This window comes from Onychomys torridus, chromosome 13 (assembly GCF_903995425.1).
Source record: "Onychomys torridus chromosome 13, mOncTor1.1, whole genome shotgun sequence".
NCBI lineage: Eukaryota > Metazoa > Chordata > Mammalia > Rodentia > Cricetidae > Onychomys > Onychomys torridus.
This window is the reverse complement of record NC_050455.1, coordinates 23,754,664-23,775,614: the sequence shown is the minus strand read 5'-3', so window position 1 is coordinate 23,775,614 and position 20,951 is coordinate 23,754,664. Positions and strand designations below refer to the sequence as shown.

General features: G+C 41.7%; 1 protein-coding gene across 13 annotated transcripts in view; it reads right to left on the bottom strand.

The window, feature by feature from the left end:
- Apc (APC regulator of WNT signaling pathway) overlaps positions 1 to 20,951 on the bottom strand; it is a 100,700-nt gene that overhangs the window by 30,339 nt on the left and 49,410 nt on the right. For 12 of the 13 annotated variants that reach the window (XM_036205107.1, XM_036205102.1, XM_036205106.1 and 9 more), the window contains 4 exons: positions 18,019 to 18,127; positions 13,727 to 13,840; positions 11,321 to 11,404; positions 3,639 to 3,743 (listed from right to left, as the gene is read on the bottom strand). In XM_036205107.1, the coding sequence (XP_036061000.1) occupies positions 3,639 to 3,743; positions 11,321 to 11,404; positions 13,727 to 13,840; positions 18,019 to 18,127 (412 nt within the window). The remainder of the gene's footprint in view (positions 1 to 3,638; positions 3,744 to 11,320; positions 11,405 to 13,726; positions 13,841 to 18,018; positions 18,128 to 20,951) is intronic. The other variant, XM_036205109.1, reaches the window with a different exon arrangement.

Below are 20,951 nucleotides of genomic sequence, written 5' to 3'. Positions count from 1 at the left end.
TTTGCTGTTTCTACCCCCAAGTTCTAGGATTATAGGCACGTGCCACTGTGTCCAACTTTGATCTTGACTTTTTATTTTATTTATTTAGTTGTTTGTTTTGTTTATTTTCTGGTTTTTCGAGACAGGGTTCTTTCTGTGTTGCCCTGGTTGTCCCGGAACTCACCATTGTCCAGCCGATCTTGACTTTTAAAGGTCAAGCTCCTCTTTGAGGACTAGCTTTCAGAGAAGATGTTATTCAAGTTGATAAGTGAGAGAAGCAACCAACAATCCTACCCAGCTGTGACGCCTATGAACCATAACAAAAACCAGCGTGGTAAGGGAGCTTGGAGGTGGTAGTGAACACCTTTAATCTCAGCACTCTGGAGGCAGAGGGAGGTGAACCTCTGAGTTCGAGGCCACCCTGGTCTACAGGGCAAGTTTCAGGACAGTCAGGGATCCAGGAGAAACCCTGTCTGAAAACAACAAAACAAAACATAACAAAAAGAGGGTGCACAGTGGCACCCACAGCTTGGCGTAACCAACAGTTGCCTAACTGGACTTAAGGCCTGCTAAACAGGAGGGAGATGAAATCATGCCTGGAACTGGAAACCTAGCCAGCTGCCCAGGGCAAGCGAGATAATGGATCTTAGAGGAGACTATTACCAATAAATAGTTTATTACGCCAGCAAACTTCCTAACTGCACTCTAGATATTTACCTTTAGACCTGCAGATCAGCGCCACTCTCTCCCTTCATCAAAGAAGCTTCTCTTTGAAAGAGACGGAGACCGTTATAAAAGTCCAAATGCAGAAAAACTGACTGTGGTGCCTAGCACCCACGAACACATCTACAACACAACTCTTGACCCTAAAGCACAGGGAACATCTCGGAAGAGACCAGGAAATCTGCTGTGAGACTGTGTCATTAGAAAAAACTAGGAAGTTTCAGTCATGATGCACAACAGTATGGCTGCTTAAACAAGATCTGAACAAGGACAACATGAAGAGCCAGGCTAACGTGGAAGGGGGTGTCTAGTGGGTGGGGAGGGGAGGAGACGTGCCTAGACAAAGAACTACAGGCAACTAAAAATTCGGACAGTGGAAGAATTAGACGCCTTCAGGATGAGTCCCATAACTGGTTATCCAATACTAAGTGGTCAGCCCTGCAATCATGTACATTCAAGCAACACTACGCAGCACGAGCAGGTTCTGTTTATAGATGTGTATGTTTTATTTATATACACACACACACACACACACACACACACATACACACACACACACATATATATATATGCATATATATGTAATAATAACAAAGAAAAAGAGGTCATGAATTTGAGGGAAGGGCACAGATAGATGAACATTGGAGGGACTGAAGGGCAGAAAGGGAAGGGGGAAAATGATGTAATTATATTTTAAAAAGGGTAAAAGTAAAAAAATAATTCCACTTGTAAAAATTTTAATTAAATAATTCATTTTACATTTATGAGTGTGTTGTGGAATACTAGTTAAAGATGTGTTACATTCATTTATGCTGTGGAATATTTGTTTAATGATGCAAAGAGGTGTTGCATTTGTTTACCTCTGTAAAGCTGTGTTACTATGCCTGCCTAAAACACCTGATTAGTCTACTAAAGAGCTGAATGGCCAATAACTAGGCAGGAGAGAGAACTAGGTGGAGCTGGCAGACAGAATAAATCGGAGAAATCTAGGGAAGAGATTAAGGAGTGAGAAAAGGAGGAGAGGAGGACACCAGGGGCCAGCCACCCAACCACACAGCCAGCCATATAGTAAGAAGGAAAGAAAGATATATAGAATAAAGAAAGGTAAAAAGCCCAGAGGCAAAACGTTGTTAAAGAGAAACAGGATAATTTAAGTTAGAAAGCTGGCTAGAAACAAGCTAAGCTAAGGCCAGCCATTCATAAGTAAGAATAAGTCTCCATATATTTATTTGGGAGCTGGATTGCGGGGTCCCCAAAGAGTAAAATTAAAACAAACAAACAAAAACAACTACATGGGTGTTTTGTCTGCATGTATGTCTGTGTTTTACATGAGTGCTTGGTGCCCTTGAAAGCCAGAAAAGGACATTGGATCCCCTGGGACTGAAGTGAGCCCTCATGGGGCTGCTGGGGCTTGAACCTTGGTCCTTTGGGAGAATGGGTCAGTGCTGTTAACTGCTGTCCTATCTCTCCAGCACCTGACTGTGACTTCTGTTGTCTGACAATTTTGTTTTAATGTCACATTCTTCTGAAACCTACTGATCCTTCTTTTGTGGTTTTCCCACCCACTTCATCATAAGGATTCCCTTCTAATCTTTGTATATATGCAAGTCTCCATTTCTGATATTTAGTATAATTACTTAAAGAGATGTTCTAACCAATACAGACAGCCTCTACCAGATGAGTAATACTTTTAAAGTACACAGTAATTAGAATATGGCCTGAACCCGGAATTGTCAAATGAAACTGAACCCTTCTTCCTTCTACACTGTAGGAATACCTAGTTCTTAAAAAGAAAGAAAAGGACTCAAGCCTCCTACTTACCTCTCATTATTCTACCCTACTCCTCCATTAAATAATCTCCCTGTGTAGTGCTAACTAGTGATGCAGAATCAAGTACCTGCTTTAGCTCAGTCAAAGGAAATCTTTAAACAGGAAATATTTTAAGCTTTATATATTAATGAATTAATAAAACAGTCTCTTTTTTTGGTATAAACAGAATTTTAAAAGTAACCAAGACCGCTGGAGAGATGGCTCAGCAGTTACGAGCACTGGCTGCTCTTCCAAAGGTCCTGAGTTCAATTCCCAGCAACCATATTGTGGCTGATAACCACTTGAAATGAGATCTGGTGCCCTCTTCTGGTCCGCAGGATACATGCAGGCAGAATACTGTATACATAATAAATAAATAAATCTTAAAAAAAAACAACAAAACAATAGCCCTAATGTGGCATTACTTGAAAAAAAAAAAGTAACCAAGAAAGACTAAATTAATCTTTTCGTTAATAGTAGAAAAATTACCTTATAGTCGATTTAGTGAAATTCTATTTTTTTAAATATCATTCATTTACAACAAAAAGTGTCTGCTGAAGGAAATTCGAGAAATATAGGACACACCAATGAAAAGCTGTCATATTATTTTGATAAACCACTAATTGAAAATTGGTGACAATTTATACAGATGGTAAAAAATAACAGCTAAACACAATAAAGCATATAGCTTACTGATTAAAAGCACCAGGATAACCAGTTATTTTCCAGTTAAGATTTATGTAATCTTGAAGTACATCAGAAAGTAAAACCTATAAGAGCCTTTGTGATCATTACAAACCCAGGAACATGTCTCTGTACCGAGAGGGTTGGAGGAAAGCAGAACTATGCCAATGCAGCAGCGACAGGGTCAACCACTCGGAACTGACCGCTCTCCAAAACTACGCACACCGGGCATTGTGACCGACACAGAAACATGATGGGAGCATAAAAATAGTCCAGCAAACTCAGGAAGTGTATTTCAATGAAACAAGGAGAAAGGGATAGTACTTTGACCCTGAATGTTTCCAGAGACACACATTCTAAGCAAACAGGATTTGTGGATCATCCACCCAACACTCCTTTTTAAATTCTGAGTCAACCTGAAAATATGACATAATGGTTCATACCTGGCCACTACCAGAAGCTGCCATGTTGCTTTCGGCCACTCCTTGACCTTCATGCTGCCGTTCAGCTTCATGGGAGGCAGCCTCATGCTTGCTCTGAGATGACCTCTGTTAACATGGAGTTAGCGTCATTATGTACAAAATGGTGGATGCTTGTACAGCTCACAGCTTAATTTCCCTTCCAAACTCTTCCTGAATCAATTGTACAGGCTGACAAAGACACAGAAGTGCATGCTACACTCTCCAGCACGGCTTGTAGTCGACTATCCTGCTAAGAGGGGAGAGAAGTCTTTTTCGGAGCGTCACAGAACATCCCCCCAGATGTGATCCTCTCACTGCCAGCTCTGCAACCCTCTTCTGCAAGGTCACATGATCGTGGCATTTAAAGAGCTGCGAATATCGCTGTTCAACTAACACCTAAGCTTACAAATAGCTCCCATGTAGGCATACTTTTACAGAGACTACATGCACATCTGCTAATGTCATATGAAACCAAATGATAAGCTCTTTGAAACTTAGAAACAAAAGAGAAAACTCTGCTAATGTAGCCACCATCTGTTATATGAAATCAAAGTGACATATTATACCCAGTAAATGTAGTCATTTCAAAATAGGTAATACAAAGTGACCACTTTGTAAAATAGCATCACAGAATATAAGAAATAAAATAATCTACCACCATCTTTTATAGAAACTCTTATTTTCTTGCTTAGGAAAATGCTACTCTAATATAAAGAGTATGATTTAGAAATCTGACATAAAAGTGTATTATTATATTTAAAAATGCTTTCCTTAGAATTTTAACCCTTAAGCCTTCCTAGACCATTTAAAAATCTGACTTAAAAAATAACTTTATGGACTAGAGAGATGGCTTAGAGGTTAAGAGCACTGGCTGCTCTTCCAGAGGTCCTGAGTTCAATTCCCAGCACCCACATGGTGGCTCACAATCATTTGTAATTGAGATCTGGCGCCCTCTTCTATATACATAATAAATAAATAAATCTTTAAAAAAAAATAACTTTATGTGTACCATTTTCACCATAAACTAGTAACAGCTGCAGCTAAGCAAAAGGGAAGGGATTTGGTAATTCAGAAGCGGAAGACCCAAATCAACCAGAGTAGAAATACACAGTCTCCCTGTGACAAAAATGAGTCCAAGATTATGAAGACCACAAAGGCACGGCAGTAGGGCATGTGGAGATGTCAATGTATTTGCAGACAGAAACATCACTACCCATCTGTCCTGAGCGCCAGGGAACACGGTGCTACTAAACCCAGGCACTAGTCAATCTTCTTTCTCAGCTCAGTCTAGCGGGACACTGTCAAATAAGGACAGCAGCAAGGAGGAAGTCAGAACCCGACAGTGTTATGAAGGAAAGCTGTACGGCGTAGGGCGGACAGCGCAGCAGCGTTCTTAGGAAGTGCCGCTGGCATGAAGGCGGCTGACTAGGAGAAAGAATATTCTAGATAAACCAGGGACCACATGCAAAGGAGCTGGAGCAGGAGGAAGTATGACTTCTTATAATTTATCAAAAGGTCACAATATTGCTGAAGGACCACAAGTAAAATGGTGAGCAGAATTGAAGTGGTTAAGGGGACTGGACAGATAGCTCAGTGGTTAAGAGCAGTGGCTTCCAGAGGAACCAAGCGATAGTTCTGGCACCCACAAGGTAGCTTATAACTGTCTACAACTCCAGTCCTAAGGGGTCTGGTGATCTCTTCTGGCTTCCACTGGCACTAGGCACACATGTGGTGCGCTGACACACAAGCAGGCAAAGACACTCATACACATAAAATAATTTAAGCTGGGCAGTGGTGGCGCACACCTTTAATCCCAGCACTTGGGAGGCAGAGGCAGGTGGATCTCTGTGAGTTCAAGGCCAGCCTGGTCTACAGAGTGAGTTCCAGGACAGCCAGGGCTACATAGAGAAACCCTGTCTCCAAAAAAGAAAAAAAAAAGGAAAGTGTACTGATTTTGTTGGATTTACCTTTTCCAAGTTATTCTGAGGCTCCCACACATTGTCTTCACTTCTTTATATACTTAGAGACAGTCTCATGTAACCCAGGCTGGCCTCACACTTGGATTAAAGATCAGTACAGGCAAATGTCTGAAAAGTTAGAGGCTGGCAAATGAGAATGTCGCCTTGCTTTAAAAACTACCATGGAAAGTGTTTCCCAGGTTCTGCTGCCGTGGTGCACAGATATGGTAAGAACTGGTTAGGCTATCTACCCCTCATACTGGCAGGACAACTGGACAGGGCTGCCCATGTGGTTCTGCAGGCATGCAACTTCAAGATTTACAGCTCATGAGAACTTGCACGAAGACTCCAGAAAGCCACTGGGGACATGTGGCAGAGGTAAAGTCCCTGCAAGCAGGCCCGAGAGGCTACTCATGAGGCTGGGAAGGCAAAGCTTAAACTGCAATGGAGAGCTCGGTGTATCAGAGGCGGCAGGACTGTGACATGTCCTGAAGAGAGCTGCACACATGGAACAGAAACAGCCTAACAGAGGCTGCATGCACCGCAGGAGGCAGAGCTGGAGAGCAAGGGCAGTGTCTGGAATCTGCCATGGCTGCGTTTCCCACTTACTTTGGTCTGGTCTTCCCTTGCTATCCTCCCAGTCCTTCATGTTGGAATGGGAATGTTTGCTATGTAGCTGAGGTTGGGCCTTGAACTACTGATCTCCCTGCCTCTGCCTTCTGAGTGCTGGGTAACAGGAATGCATTACTGGCTGGGCTAAAAAATAAATAAATAATTAATTAAAAGCAGTTCTGCTTAAGCAGTCAAGTGCCACAAAAATGTACCCATTAAGTGTTCAATGAAATGATTTTCAACGAATTTACCAACCATCATTATAATCCAGTTTTAGAATAGTTTTATCATTACAATAAGCTTTCTCCAGTCCATCAATCAGGACTACTGTGCCACTGTATGTAACATTTTAAAAATGTTCCAGTTGGTATTTTGTTTTATGCAGTTATAGAAGTACCCTAAGTCTCAAAAGAGAGTGGATTTTTGAACAGTGTTAGAATGTCTTTAGAGATGGACTGAATGCACTTTGTGTTATGAGGTGGCCATGACTATCTGAGGGTCAGGATGGAATCACTGAGGAGTGTGACAGTGCCACTGAGGAGCTGGGGTTTGGGACTGAGTAAAAGGGACAAAGGAGAAAGCCCAGAGCCCCAGCATTCCTCTCTCTGTATCCTGACTGCTGACGCAGTCAGACCAGTTACTTCTCGTCCTTGCTGTCATACCCAGCAAGCAGGCTGTATCTTCCCAGGCTTTCTCTCTTCATTTGTGTCTGATATTCTGCTACAGGGGATGAAGCATTATTCTAATGATCCCTAGCTCACACAATTCCTACAGATAAATGAAAAGGCGGCTGGAAATTGAAGCGGAGAAGGTGGTTGCTAAGGGGGTAGGTGGGCTTTTGTTGCTGTTTTGTGACACAGGTCTCAGTGCAGCCTGGCTGGCCTGGAACTCACTGTAGACCAGGCTGGCCTCCAACTCAGATTTGCCACACCCTGCCTCCTGAGCGCTGGGGTCAAAGGTGTGCGCCACCACACCCAACTGTTCACTGGGTTTTTGATGTGCTGGATTTAAAATCTTCAATAAATCCTAAGTGGTGATACATGTCAGGAACACGAATTAAGAATCTGGAACTCAGGACTAGGAAAATAAACTGGACAGCATAAAGACAGACCTAAAGCTTCCAGCATCAAGTGAGCTGTCTAAGCAGAGAAGACGCAAGGGCTGCTTGGGCCTGGCGCCCAGATGAGAAAGCTGGTTCCCCTTTCTTTCCACCCGTCCCTTTTCTTCCTCAGATCCTGGACTGAAGCACATCTGTACTCTTGGATCACTGTCCTCCATCACTGTTCTAGACACACGAGAGGCTGCTGCTGACTTCTAGGGAACACCAAGTGTCTACAGTCCTATACCCTGTATAACGGAAACAGTTTCCTACCCCAGGTGACAGGACTGAGGAAAAGACTGTTTCTTGAGGCAGGGGCTCATGTAGTTTAGGGTGCTCTTGAACTTGCTACATAGCTGAGGCTTGGCCTTGAACTACTGATCCCCCTGCCTCTGCCTTCTGAACGCTGGGTAACAGAAGTGCATTGCTGGCCTGGCAAATAGATAGAGAGGTAGGTAGATAGGTAGGTAGGTAGATACAGATAAGATAGGTAGGTAGATAGATAGGGAGGTAGGTAGGTATAGATAGATAGATAGATAGATAGATAGGTAGAGATAGATAGATAGATAGATAGATAGATAGGGAGGTAGGTAGGTAGGTAGATGAACATACAGATTAGATAGATAGACAGACAGACAGATAGATCGACAGAGAGGGAGGGAGGGAGGTAGATAGGGAGGTAGATAGGTAGGTAGATGGACATACAGATAGATATGTAGATAGGTAGACAGACAGAGAGGGAGGTAGATAAAAGTAGTCGAGTGCCACAAAATATACCCATTAAGTGTTCAATTAAAATGGTTTTCAATAAATTTACCAAGCACCACCATAATCCAGTTTTAGTACACTTTACTCATTACAGTAAGTTCTCTCCCACCTGGTCAATCCATGTTACCACTCACAGCACCAGGCAGCAGCTGATCTACTTCGTTCTGTTTGGGAGAGAGGGTCTCACCATGTTTCCCAGGCTGTCCTTGAAAACTCAGTCCCTGCCTCTGCCCCACAAGTGCTGAGATGACATAGACCTATGCTACCCTGCCTAAATTGTATCTTTATAAATTGATGTTTCTGGGCATTTAAGTTTAAAATAAAGTGTGTGCATACAGCTGTGGAGGCCCAAAGCTGACAATGGTTGTCTTCAGTGAGGTCACCTCCTATTCTAGAAACTGAGGCAGGGTCTCTCCCTGATTCCACAGCTCACCAATCTGAGTTGGTGTGGCTAGCCAGCTTGCTCTGGTGAACCCAGAGACCTATGGCTTTTATGTGGGCTCTGGCTGTCCTAACCCTGGTCCTCGTACTTGCGTGGAAAGTGCTTCATCCACTGAGCCATTTCTCCAGTCTTCTGGGAATTTCATAAATGGACTTATGTGGTTTATTTTATTTAATGTTTTCAAAAGTCATCCACTTTATACTTATAGTAGCCAATTTTAAGTACAGTGCATAACAGTATCACATTTGTACTGTCTCTCCTTTAGGGCTACAACAAATAAAGTTGCTAGACTAACTTAAAAACCATGAGGTAGATAATATGACCTCATTTCTTTTAGACGCCTGGGAGTGGGATTGTTGGGTTAGATGGCAATTTTACATTTGGAGGAACTATCAGTATTTCCAGGTGCACATTTTACATCTTCAAATACAAATCAAAACCCACAAGTCTGCAACCCCAAATAAACTTGCAACAGAGTTGGAAATGAGGGGTTGCAGGCCAATCCCAAGAAAGCATATGACAGATATGTTCACCTCCCACCACCTCATTTCATCTCTGGATTCTGCAATGTGTCTTCCATTGGGCTCTTCTGTCCCTTACAATAAAAGTAGAATAGAGAATCATTTACATATAGAGCTGTTAGTGAATCCTGAGTATTCTGGAGGTCTGCAAAGGCCTGAATTACTAAACTGCTCGGCAGTAAGTGTGGATCGTTTTAGATTCCAAATGACCGGTATGACAGTGAATCTCATTTGTCAATTTGAGATCTGGAATCACCTGGGAGACAGGCCTCTGGGAATGCCTGTGAAGGATTTTGTTTGTCAAATTAACCGAGTTAACACGAGAGTTCTGATCTTTCTTACTAGAACCTTCTTAAATGTCTAGTAGTTATTAGTCTCCATGCATACTGAAGAGCTGACTAGCTACGAAAAAGTTCAAAGAAGTTTGTCAGCTACAGTGACCACAGAATGGGTTAGCTGTGCTTCTTAGAGAAGCTTGTGTTGCTTCCAGAAGCTTGCCAGAGAAGACACGGTTGGGGGATGGCAGGAGTTTCACCACTAAGTACATTTTCAACTAATTCAAAATTTTTTTTTAGATTTATTTATTTATTATGCATACAGTGTTCTGTCTGCATGTGTCCTTGCAGGCCAGAAGAGGGCACCAGATCTCATTACAGATGGTTGTGAGCCGCCATGTGTTTGCTGGGAATTGAACTCAGGACCTCTGGAAGAGCAGCCAGTGCTCTTAACCACTGAGCCATCTCTCCAGCCCTAATTCAGCTTTTTATAGAGTATTTCCAGCTTCAATTATACTAGGTCTACTGTGATCTAGTCAAAGATCCTTATTCTTGGGGGGTGGTGGTGGCTCAACTTCTTTTCTGTTAGGATTGAAAACAGGAACAGCAAGCAGTTGTGTTGAAACGGGAAGCAGTTTGGGGCTCACCTGCTTTAAGATTTTATTTTTAGTTGTATGGGTGTTTTGCCTTCATGTATGGGTACACCACGGGTGGAGGTGGATCACACCTTTAATCCCAGCATTTGGGAAGCAGAGGCAGGCAAATTTCTGAGTTCAAGGCCAGCCTGGTCTACAGAGTGAGTTCCAGGATGACCAGGCATACACAAAGAAACCCTGACACAGAAAGCCAAAAACCAAGGCTGGGTAGTGGTGGTGCACGTGTTTAATCCCAGTACTCAGGAGGCAGAGGCAGGCAGAGCTCTGTGAGTTGGAGGCCAGCCTGGTCTACAGACTAAGTTCCAGGACAGCCAGGACTGTTACACAGAGAAACCTTGTCTCAAAAAACCAAAACCAACAAAACAAAACAAAACAAAACAACTCAAAAACCAAACAAACCAAAACCCAAACCAAACTACAATAAAAGAATGTATGCGCACCATGGGCAAGCCTGCTACCAATGGAGACCAGGAGAGAGCATCAGATCTCCTAGAATTGGAGTTACAAATGGTTGTGAGCTACCATGCAGGTGCTGGAAATCTGACCCAGTTCTTCTGGAAAAGCAGCCAGTGCTCTGACTGCTGAGCCATCTCTCCATGGCCTTTCCACCCGGCTTCTAAACAGATCTTCAACTAACCTGACTTCAGCTCTCTTCAACACTTATATTCACAGGTGCCCCGAATAGCCAGTCTCGGAGCCTTTAGGACTCCATGATATACAATGTGGAGTGTCATGGATTTCTTATTCTCTATAACATGCTATGACAGTCAAGTCTGGTGAAAGCTTCCGGAGCCTCCATTTTGACCCGTCACTTGCCCTGGGGTTTGTGAATGCTTCTACTATCATTTGAATAAGGGCTGTGGGAGAACCACAGATAAAGATATGTGACCTTTTTTTTTTTTTTTTTACTATGAATTCCATGTAAGAAAAGCTCACCTACAGGGTAATGATAGCCCAAGCTAGTGATTTCACTATACAAATTGACAGCTGACACTGAAGTGACTAAATTTTAACTGCTGAAAGGTATAAAATGTTTTGGAGCTGGAGAGATGGCTCAGCAGTTAAGAGTGTTGGCTGCTCTTCCAGAGAACCTGGGTTCAATTCCCAGCACCCACATGGCAGCTTACAACTGTCTTTAACTCCAGTTCAAGGGTATCTGGCACCCTCACATGGATATACATACAGGCAAAACACCAATGCACATAAAAAACAAATCTTTTTAAAAAAAAAGTCTCTCTAGAATGTCCATATCTCAATCATGCCACGTTAATTACATGCATTTCCTTGTCCAGGAAGAGTTAAATACATCAACACATAAGGGCAGGTCACTAACCTCTGCTTCAGCTGCTTGGGACTGTAAAAGTTGTCGTACACGAAGTATGTCCTTCTCTATTTGCTGAATTCTGGCTATTCTTCGCTAAAATCAGAGAAGAGAACAAATCAGATACTCCTTTATTTTTTATGTGTCTTCGTGCACACGCATGTGTGCGTACCTGTGGATCTGCCTGACAGGGGTGCTGGGAACCAAACTTGGGTCCTTTGGAAGAGCAGCAAGCTCTTTTTACCACAGAGTCATTTCTCTGGCCCTTAGAATTCACCGTCGAGTACACAGAAAACAGATCTGGTAAACTGCAGAGAGCAGCCGTGGCAGAGCAGTTTGCCTTCCGTATTTTAATTATGTATTTATGTGTGGTTTTGTGCACATGCAATTAGGTCCCCTGGAACTGGAGTTACAAGTGCTTGTGAGCCATATGATGTGGGTGTTGGAAAATGAACTTGGGTCCTCTAGTCCATCTCCTTATCCCTAATATCTTTGTGAAAAACATTAGTGTAAATAATCATTACAGCTTAGGGTTATACCAAAACATTTTTATGTACACACATTCACACATTAATGACTAGAAAACTACAAAATACATTATATATCAAATCGTGTAGAACATGTGCTATGAAAATTGATATTGAAGTTATTTTAAGGATAAATGAGTGTGGTGCCATATCCACAGTGCCGTAAGAGCAACTACCAGCACAAGCAACAAAATGGCCAGAAGAAGTCAAGTTCATCTCTCTTCTGGGATATAGATCAGAAGCCCTGGGATATGTCTGCTTACATCTGTGAATAACAAGAACTGTCATGTCTGTTATGTCACGTTCTCAAGGATCTCTAAAAACAGGAAGAGAAAAAAAACGTAACACAGTTATAGTCTAAGAATGAAAACATAAAGCCAATGAATATTTCTCATAGCTTTTTTTTTTTTTTTTTGAAACAAGTCTGTTTGACATTTAAAAATTAATTGTATGAAAATTTCAAATTTAAATATAAATGTAAATAGAATATATTTTTGGAAAATGGTTATAGGTTCTTGATTTTAATTCTTAGTTCTGACAGTAACTATCTTTTTCTAGTTTATGATTTGCTTGTCATTATCCTGATGGTTCCTGATGAAGACAAATTAGACAAATTCTTAATTTTAATCAGTAAAATTCATCAGCCTTATATTTAATAATCTTGTCTTATTTAAGAAATTCTTTTCTATACAGTATCAGAGATATGTTTATGTATATTTTCAACCAAAAACTGAAAGTTTTATCTTTGACATTTCAGTCACTAGTGACTGAATGCAATGTGGGTAGGAAGGCAAGAACTATATACACCAATTGTAACCTGATAACTAACAGATAGAAATACATATATGTATGTGTATATGCACATACACTTTACTTATCTCCCCAACTAGTTGTGCAACTAATCAACTATGAGATGTGTTATGTTACAGGTGTTAAGTATTACCTCAGATATAATCATATTCTAACATAAATCCCACCCCTAACCAACAAGTTCTTTGCAACTGAAGCTGCTGGGAGAGGGCTGAACAGTTTTCTTCAATAGAGACACTGGGCACATCAGTCACCACAGGGCAGGTCACATGCTCGGGAATAACTAGGTAAGACCTGAAGAGAAATGGCCCTACGGCTTTTCCCCACTTCTGGTTTTATTTTTGTTTTAAGAAAGAGAATATGAAGTGGATCTTGGAGGAGTTGAAGGAGACCAAAATATACTGCATAAAAACCCTTAAAGACAAAATCAACTTTATAGAATACTAGGATGTATTTATACCATTACCCAAATATTAATTTGTACTATTAGTCGCTATTTAAATACAATCTTTAGATGTTCTTCCAGTATGTCTTAAAAGTCTTTCAGAAAAGCAAAAATAAACAATTCCCTCTGCTCACGTTGGAGCAGACAAGGCAGAGTAAAGGCCCTTACAGGGCTAGAGCACTAGGCAGTCACATCTGTGTGCACACAGAAGTGCTCAGTAGTAAGATCAGTTGGTGTTCTGCTGACTCGAGAGTGGTTCATCCTCATCCCTCATGCTGTCTTCCCTGAGATTTCTTCACGTCTCCTTTGTTTCTCAAACAGAGATTGCTGCTGCCTCTATTTTGAGTTTTTGAAAAACTTGTGAATGTTACCACAGAAACTTAGATTACAAAAAATAACAATCTCAAAGCACCTGAAGGGAATAACTGCCTGCCAGAAAGTCAGCATCCCCCCCCCCCCCCTTTGAAGGTTTTTCCTTGATGATGCTGGAGGACGGACTGACAGCCTTGTGCCTTGTACTTCGAGGCAAGTGCTCCCTCATTGAACTACACCCTGGCCGCACAGATGCTGTAATAAAGGAGTGTAAGCAGCAGCATCGGAGCTGAGATGTGTGTAGTAAAGGAATACGCCATTCACCTGTGCTCGCTTCTCCATATCCTGGCAGGTGCCAAGCTGCTCCTCCATTGCAGCCCTGATCTGCCTTGCTTCATATTCCAGTTGTCTTCTTGTCATATCTGTTTGTAAGGAAAACTAAAACCACAAATAACATGTTAATTTCTCATTGTTTATTATTAAAACCAAAAAGCACACAAATGTCAATTAAAAACTGAGTAAGTAACTATGTAAATCACTATACTTGAGAAATCTATTTTGTTCTCCAAGGAACTGAGTATGGGCACTAGGCTTAGCTGCGTTCCTAATAAGATTCAGAGCTGCCTCAAAGTTAAAAAAAAAAAAATGGCTTTAACTTAAACTGTTTCACTGAAAATATGTAACTGGTCCAATTAAGGCAGGCCTAACTTCTGTCCCCCTATGATCTTTTATCTGCTGAAGGGGCACCTAATTAGTTGATTGCTGTGGTACTAGGGGTCAACCAGAGCCTTGTGCATAGACAAACACAGTCCCACTGAAGTACACTCCCACAGCCCTGAGGAACTACTTTCAATTATTAAAACTAATATTCTGGACAGCAGATGTAGCTCAGTTAGCAGAGTACCTACCTACCATGTGCCATATAAACTGAGGTGTGTCAGCACAGACCTGTGATCCCAGTCCTCAGCAAGGAGAGGCAAAGAGGATCAGAGGTTCAAAGTCATCCTTGTCTGCACAAGGAGCTCAAGAGAGCTGGGCTACATGAGACTCTGTCTCAAACAAATACAAAACAAAAACCCAAAGTAGTACATTATCACGGACTACATGGGGGAGAATCAAAGACCGGTGTTCATTACCCTTAACTTTTTGATTTTAGGTAAAGATTAATTGCCTTGTGTACAGGCTAAATAGAGAAAAAAAATTCCATTTTCAGAATGAAGAAAATGGAGCAAGAAAAAAAGCCTATATCTAAAATAAACACTAATATCCAGACAAAATCAACACTGACTTTGGTAAGTATTTCACAAAGAGGGTGTTAACCCATCACTGGTCCTCACACTGAGATAACAGCCAGGCACACAAAAAGATAAGAAAGAGGAAGAATCTGAGGTGATTAAAAACAAACAGCAGAGACACTAGGGGCCACGGCGAGAATGAAGAAATGCTGTGGACTGGTCACACTCCTCTTGCTGCGTATAGGGACCTGCTCCAAGTGTGTCTGCCTGAGTACTGCAAACTGCCGTCATTTGAAGTTACCCTCAAACACGGCCGGGCCGCGGTGGCGCACGCCTTTAATCCCAGCACTTGGGAGGCAGAGGCAAGTGGATCTCTGTGAGTTCGAGGCCAGCCTGGTCTATAGAGATCGGTACAGGCACCAAAACTACACAGAGAAACCCTGTCTCGAAAAACCAAAAAAAAAAAAAGTTCCCCTCAAACAAAACATTCATGTGCAGAAGGCATTCTCGTAGGCACAACCAAGTGAGGATCACGACAATGAAACGGTCTGCACGTTATTTATTGATTCAGAGACCAGGCTGGCCTGAAGCTACTACAAGGACCAGGCTGGCCTTGAACTCACAGAAACCTGCCTACTTCTGTCTTCCGAATGTTGGGCTGAGCACCACCATGCTCCACTGAATGTCATTTCTTACTCTCTTTGAGTTTATATAGTTATTTCTCTAATTTGTCCTCCATTTCCCAACCATTCCCACAAAAATAAAAACACTGAATGTGATACAGCATGTTATAATAATATGGTTTCGAGTTGGTAAGTGGCATGATATTTTGATTAACGGAAAAATATTTCCACATGGAAGTGCTTGTTAACTTGTTTTCCCAATAAGAAAGCAAAGTATAGTAAATGCTTATAAAATACAATCAAATTTAAATTTACTAATGTTACTAATGGTCCCTAATGACTGTGTATTCTATCAAACATGATTACTTAATGAATTTGACAACTGATCTTTATTTCCAATAGTAACCTACTGCTCCTGAGATGTAAAATATACCAAAGCCCTTTCTTGATCCTGACAACTGGGCTCTGGATTTTGTATATTCTCCCATCATAGTCAACAATAACAAAACCATGCCATGCTATCTTTCCTCATAAAATTTAAAATCTCACCTAACCCTTCTGGATCCCTTCCTCTTCATTCATCAGATGCCCCAGGAGCCATCTTTACCAGTTTATGATGTCTTAGAGGCCAGGGAGTCTGAAGGGCTGCAGGAAGAGGACCCTTCTCGTCCTCCCAGGAGCCCTGACTGCTCTTGGACAGTAGCATTTTAAGCTTGGAGTTCTAGCGCGGGTACTCAGGAAACCCAGGCACACTATATTCTGGAAGGCTCTTCTTCCGTTTTCACTTTGTGTCTACTGTGTTCTCTCAGAACTGTTCTGAGGAAGTTAACGTCGAAGCTAAGGACACAGGGTATACTGAGACAGTGTCTCACTGCAGCCGGGCTGGCCTTGACTTCACAACCATCCTCAGGGTCAGCATCCCGGAATACTGTGGTTATGAGCATGAGTCACACCCTTGTCTTATTTTCCCTTTTTAAATATCACATAAAATAGTGATGAAACATGCAACCTTGAGATTCTTTATTTCAGAAGCTTTCTTTTTCTTCTATGTACCCCAGACTGGCCTCAAATTACCATATAGCTGAAGATGACCTTCAATTTATTTTTTAAAGAGAATATTATTTTTATTTTACACGAATGAGTGTTTTGCCTGCATGTATATATGTATGGCATGACACAAAGGCCAGAGAGGGTGTCAGGTCTCTGAGGACTGGCGTTCTGGATGGCTGTGGATTTCCACACGGGTGCTGGGAAGCAGATCCAGGTCCTCCAGCAGCAGAGCTCCTAGTGAGCACTCCTCCCTGTTAGGCCTTCACTCGAGCTCGAAGATTCAGACTTCCGACACCCACGCCTCAAACCCGAGTGCTAAGATTACATGTGGGGAACAGAGGAAGGCCTGAGTAGATGTGTGTTGTTACTGTGGGCACGGCTATGTCAGGGACCCCACAGCCTCTGAGCCATGGGAAAGGGCAAAGTCTTCCCTCCTGGTCTGAGTGTGAATCTCACCACAGCTTTCTTCCTCTGGATGTTTATGGCCTGAAGACTGCTTCCCTACAGAAACTGCTCCTACTAAACCTGCCTTCTTGTTTATGTTATGACTTCGCCTCCTTGTTTAACGTTACATAATAAACATGCTGAGTTTCCAGGGTGCCGTTCCTCCATCAGAGAACCCAGTCCACCATTTCTGGGTGTCCATGTGTGTCTGTCTTTCCTTCATTCACCCACTGCCTCAGTCAGGCCTCCCTCTGGAGCTTTGCTGGACACAGCCATTATAGGCACGTACCACCATATACAGTTTATGAGGTACTTGGGGTTGACCCACAGCTATGTGCATGCTGGACAACAGAGATGTACCCCAACTCTGAGAAACATTTTTAATATAGGTTATCCCACGAGTAAAAGTTAACACAGTGAGGGACAAGCCTACAGGATTTTTTTTTAACATTTATCTGTGTGTATGTCCGCATGAACAAATGCCATGTGCTCGGCACAGCATGAATGTGGAAGTCAGAAGACAATTTGTGGAAATTAGTTTTTTCTTACCACCAGATGTATTCCTGAGACTGAACTCAGGCTGCCAGCCTGGCATAAGCCCCTATACTTGATAAGCCATCTCACTGGCCTCCATTTAAAAAAATTCTGAACATGGTGTATTTGCTAAAGGGATCTAGAGTCACACAAACCGGAAGACCCATGGCTACAGCTATTGGCATTCATACCTAGACAGAGTAAGATTCAAATTCTCTTCAAGGGCATTTTAGCTGTAAACACTATCTGGCATGATTCCTGCACTGTACAGAAAACCCAAGCAGATGGTATAATGTTTCTACCAATTAAAAATATAGTTGTCTAGTGGAACCTGGATTCAGACTCACAGGGGATTAAAATAAATATCTGTTGGTACACAATAAACCTTTATCTTCTATTAAAAACTAATTAACAAGCTGGTATGGTGATGCAGGCCTGTGATCCCAGTACTTGGGAGGATCAGGTCCTCTTCAGCTATATATTAAGTCTTAAATCAGCCCTCAGCCACAAGAGACCCTGTGTCAAAACCAGATACAAAATCCCACAAAGACAAACAAAACAAAAACAAGAAATGCTTATTGACCATTATATATTTAGGTTAATAGCAAATTAAGACACAGTATGTTTTATAAATCATTACAGATGCAGTTATCTCAAATTCCTCATAGATAACCTGAGTACTTTTAAAGAGCAAGTTACTTAATCTAACTTCTGCTGCCCAGGTACTTACGTTCTCAGTTAAAGGCAGGCTATCTATTCTTTTCGTGAGGTTCTGAAGTTGAGCATAATACCAGTCTTTTTCCTTTTCTTCTTTGTCAAGATCAGCAAGGAGTAATGATCTATGTTTAAAAGACAGGTAAATTCAGTTCACACAAGCTACTGCATGTTCCTAAGACTAGCTCTCCAGTCGTTACTGTAAAACCATAGTGAGCCAGAGTGAACAACAGTAAAAATCTTACTAACTTGGAGTCTGTGGTAGGACTTACAGTATTATATTCACTGACATGAGTACCAAGTGTGTTCCTTCCCTGAGAAGATGGTTCTCAACCTGACCAGTAACATGCTTCAACCAAAGGCTTTCTTCCATATAGTCCAAGAGGTAAGTGAACGGTGTGGACAGAACAGAATTCAAAGCCAGTAGAAGAATAAACACTACAATACAGGGGTTGAGCCAGCAGCAATGATGCTGGGAAAGCGAGAAGCCTGGAAGCCGCAGCCTGGGACCTGAGGTCAGCTGCTGAGCAATACCACTGTGAGTAAACATCTCAGCTGCACTCAGAGGAAGCTGCTCTGCAGGAGAGAACTTGGCTTGGAGTCGCAAGATGAATTTATATAATTCCTGAAGAACAAGTTCCACAACAGCTGGCCACTATATGTATAATCATGCAACAAAATACTGTTACTGAGATAAAACTCAATAGGACTAAAAAGTACAAACTCCTTGTTTTGTGTGGCTCTTTTCCCAAAGCAATGGTGTTGTAATATTCCTGTGTTGTTTCCAGAGTTTTCTAGAAAGATGCATAGAATAATGTGCATGATTACATGTATGTTAAAAACATAAATACTCTATTATTAGCATATATGTTGTCCTATACATTTTTTTTCACTTAAAAAAAAAAAAAACTACCTTGGGGATCATTCCATATGAAAACAAAAGACCTCCTATGTACTCCTTGATAGCTGCCTAATATTCCATGTATCTCACAATACTGATGAGCCCATAAAGGAGATATACTATTTTGCTATTAACACAAATATTACACGAATGTTTTTATGTACTTTACTCCATACATGTTCAGACATGCACACATGATAAATTCTAAGGGCACATGCATTTTAACTTACTGTTCTAGTAAGGTGTTACACTAATTGTATAACCTACAATTTTCATGAATTTAAAGTGTATGACATAACTTTTTTTTGTGTGTGGGTTGTCCCCTGCCCCCCGACAGGGTTTCTCTGGGTAACTGCCCAGATTGTCCTGGAACTCCCTTTGTAAACCAGGCTGACCTTGAACTCACAGAGATCCACCTGCTTCTGCCTCTCAAGTGCTGGGATTAAAGGCATGCGCCACTACGCCTAGCTATGACACATCTTTTAAAGTCTTACGTATCTGAAATTACAAACCTCCAGGATATCACCATGATTTTAATTGATTTCTCTTGATGTGCATGAGACTAAGTGTTTTTCAGAGTCTGCAAACCTCCCTACTCTGTGGCTGCTCCTCACTGTGAGGACTCCTACATGGGATGCAGTACTTAGTCACTAGGTTGCACATGCATTTTTTTTCAATTTATCACTTATAATAGTTTCATCATTTGGAAAATTTGGATTTTCATGTAGTCAGACCTGTGAATAGTTTCTATTATGGGATCTGGAATTTGGCCACACACAATGATACTTCCCACTCTGATGATATGTTATTTTTAAAATTTTGTTTGGTGTTTCCTTGAGAAACATTTGTAACAAGTATAAATGTACACAGAAGGTTTTGTTCTTGCTAAGATCACCTTTTCTGAGAAACAACTTCAAAAATAAGCACCCTTAATGACAAGCAAATAAATGGGCAGGAACTGGTAAGAGACAATGAGGGCAAAGCAGGAGCCAAGAGCATCTATTCCCCAAGAGGACCAGAGAAGCTGAGACAGCAGGAGCAGCTTGACTGCAAACTTGGACTACTAATAGCTGCTAGGCTTACTAGTACTTGCAGTAAAAGCCATTTTACAAATTGCTTTCTCTGAAACTCAGTTAATAACACTAGTACCAAAGTAAGTTCCTAGGAAGGCCGGTATGCTCACAGTAAGGAAAGGGGACAAAGACGTGGCAGATTGTGACCCTAGTTCTTTCTTCTGGACCAGGTCAGTGTTTGGGTTGCCCAGGTTCAGGGTAGAAAGAAAGAGCTCAGCACCCCTCCTCGTCCACACTGCCAGCCTGACTTTTTTAGACTTTTGTCTCTCAGGGAAACATGTTGCGTTCCTTCCTATATGTAATTATTACAGTATTTTTTTATGTTATGTATATGTGTGTGTTCCTGAAAGTATGTGTGTGTGCACCACATGTATCCAGGAGTCTATGGAGGTCAGAAGGAGTTGAAGCTCCTGGAACTGGAGTTACAGCCAGTGTAATCTTCCATGTGAGAGCTGGGAACTGACCTGGGTCTTCTGCAAATCTCTAAGTGCTCTTAACAGCTGAGCCATCTCTCCCAGGCCCTTTGTTCTATATATAATCTTAATATTCAGTTTCACAAGCATCATATCAGTGTTTTACAGAAGAACTTGACATAAAATTTGTTGACTTGCCTAAGGTCATAAAGCTATTATATAACATACATGTTACCATTTGAAGGCCCATCTAACTTTTAGGTAGACAAAGATAAGGCACCATTGGGCATTAAGAGTTCTAAAATACCCAGGCCAGCATGGTAGTGCATGCCTTTAATCCCAGTACTAGGAGGCAGATGCAGGTGGATCTCTGTGAGTTCGAGGACAGCCTGGTCTATACAGTGAGTTCCAGGGCAGCAGAGAGAAACTCTGTCTGGGGGTGGGGGTGGGGAAGAAGCAGGAAAATAAAAAGATATTTAAAACAGAAAATGCTCTATAGGAACAGGCTATATCACCTGTCATCAGACCCTCCTCTGTATCTTACATTACAAAACCTCATCAA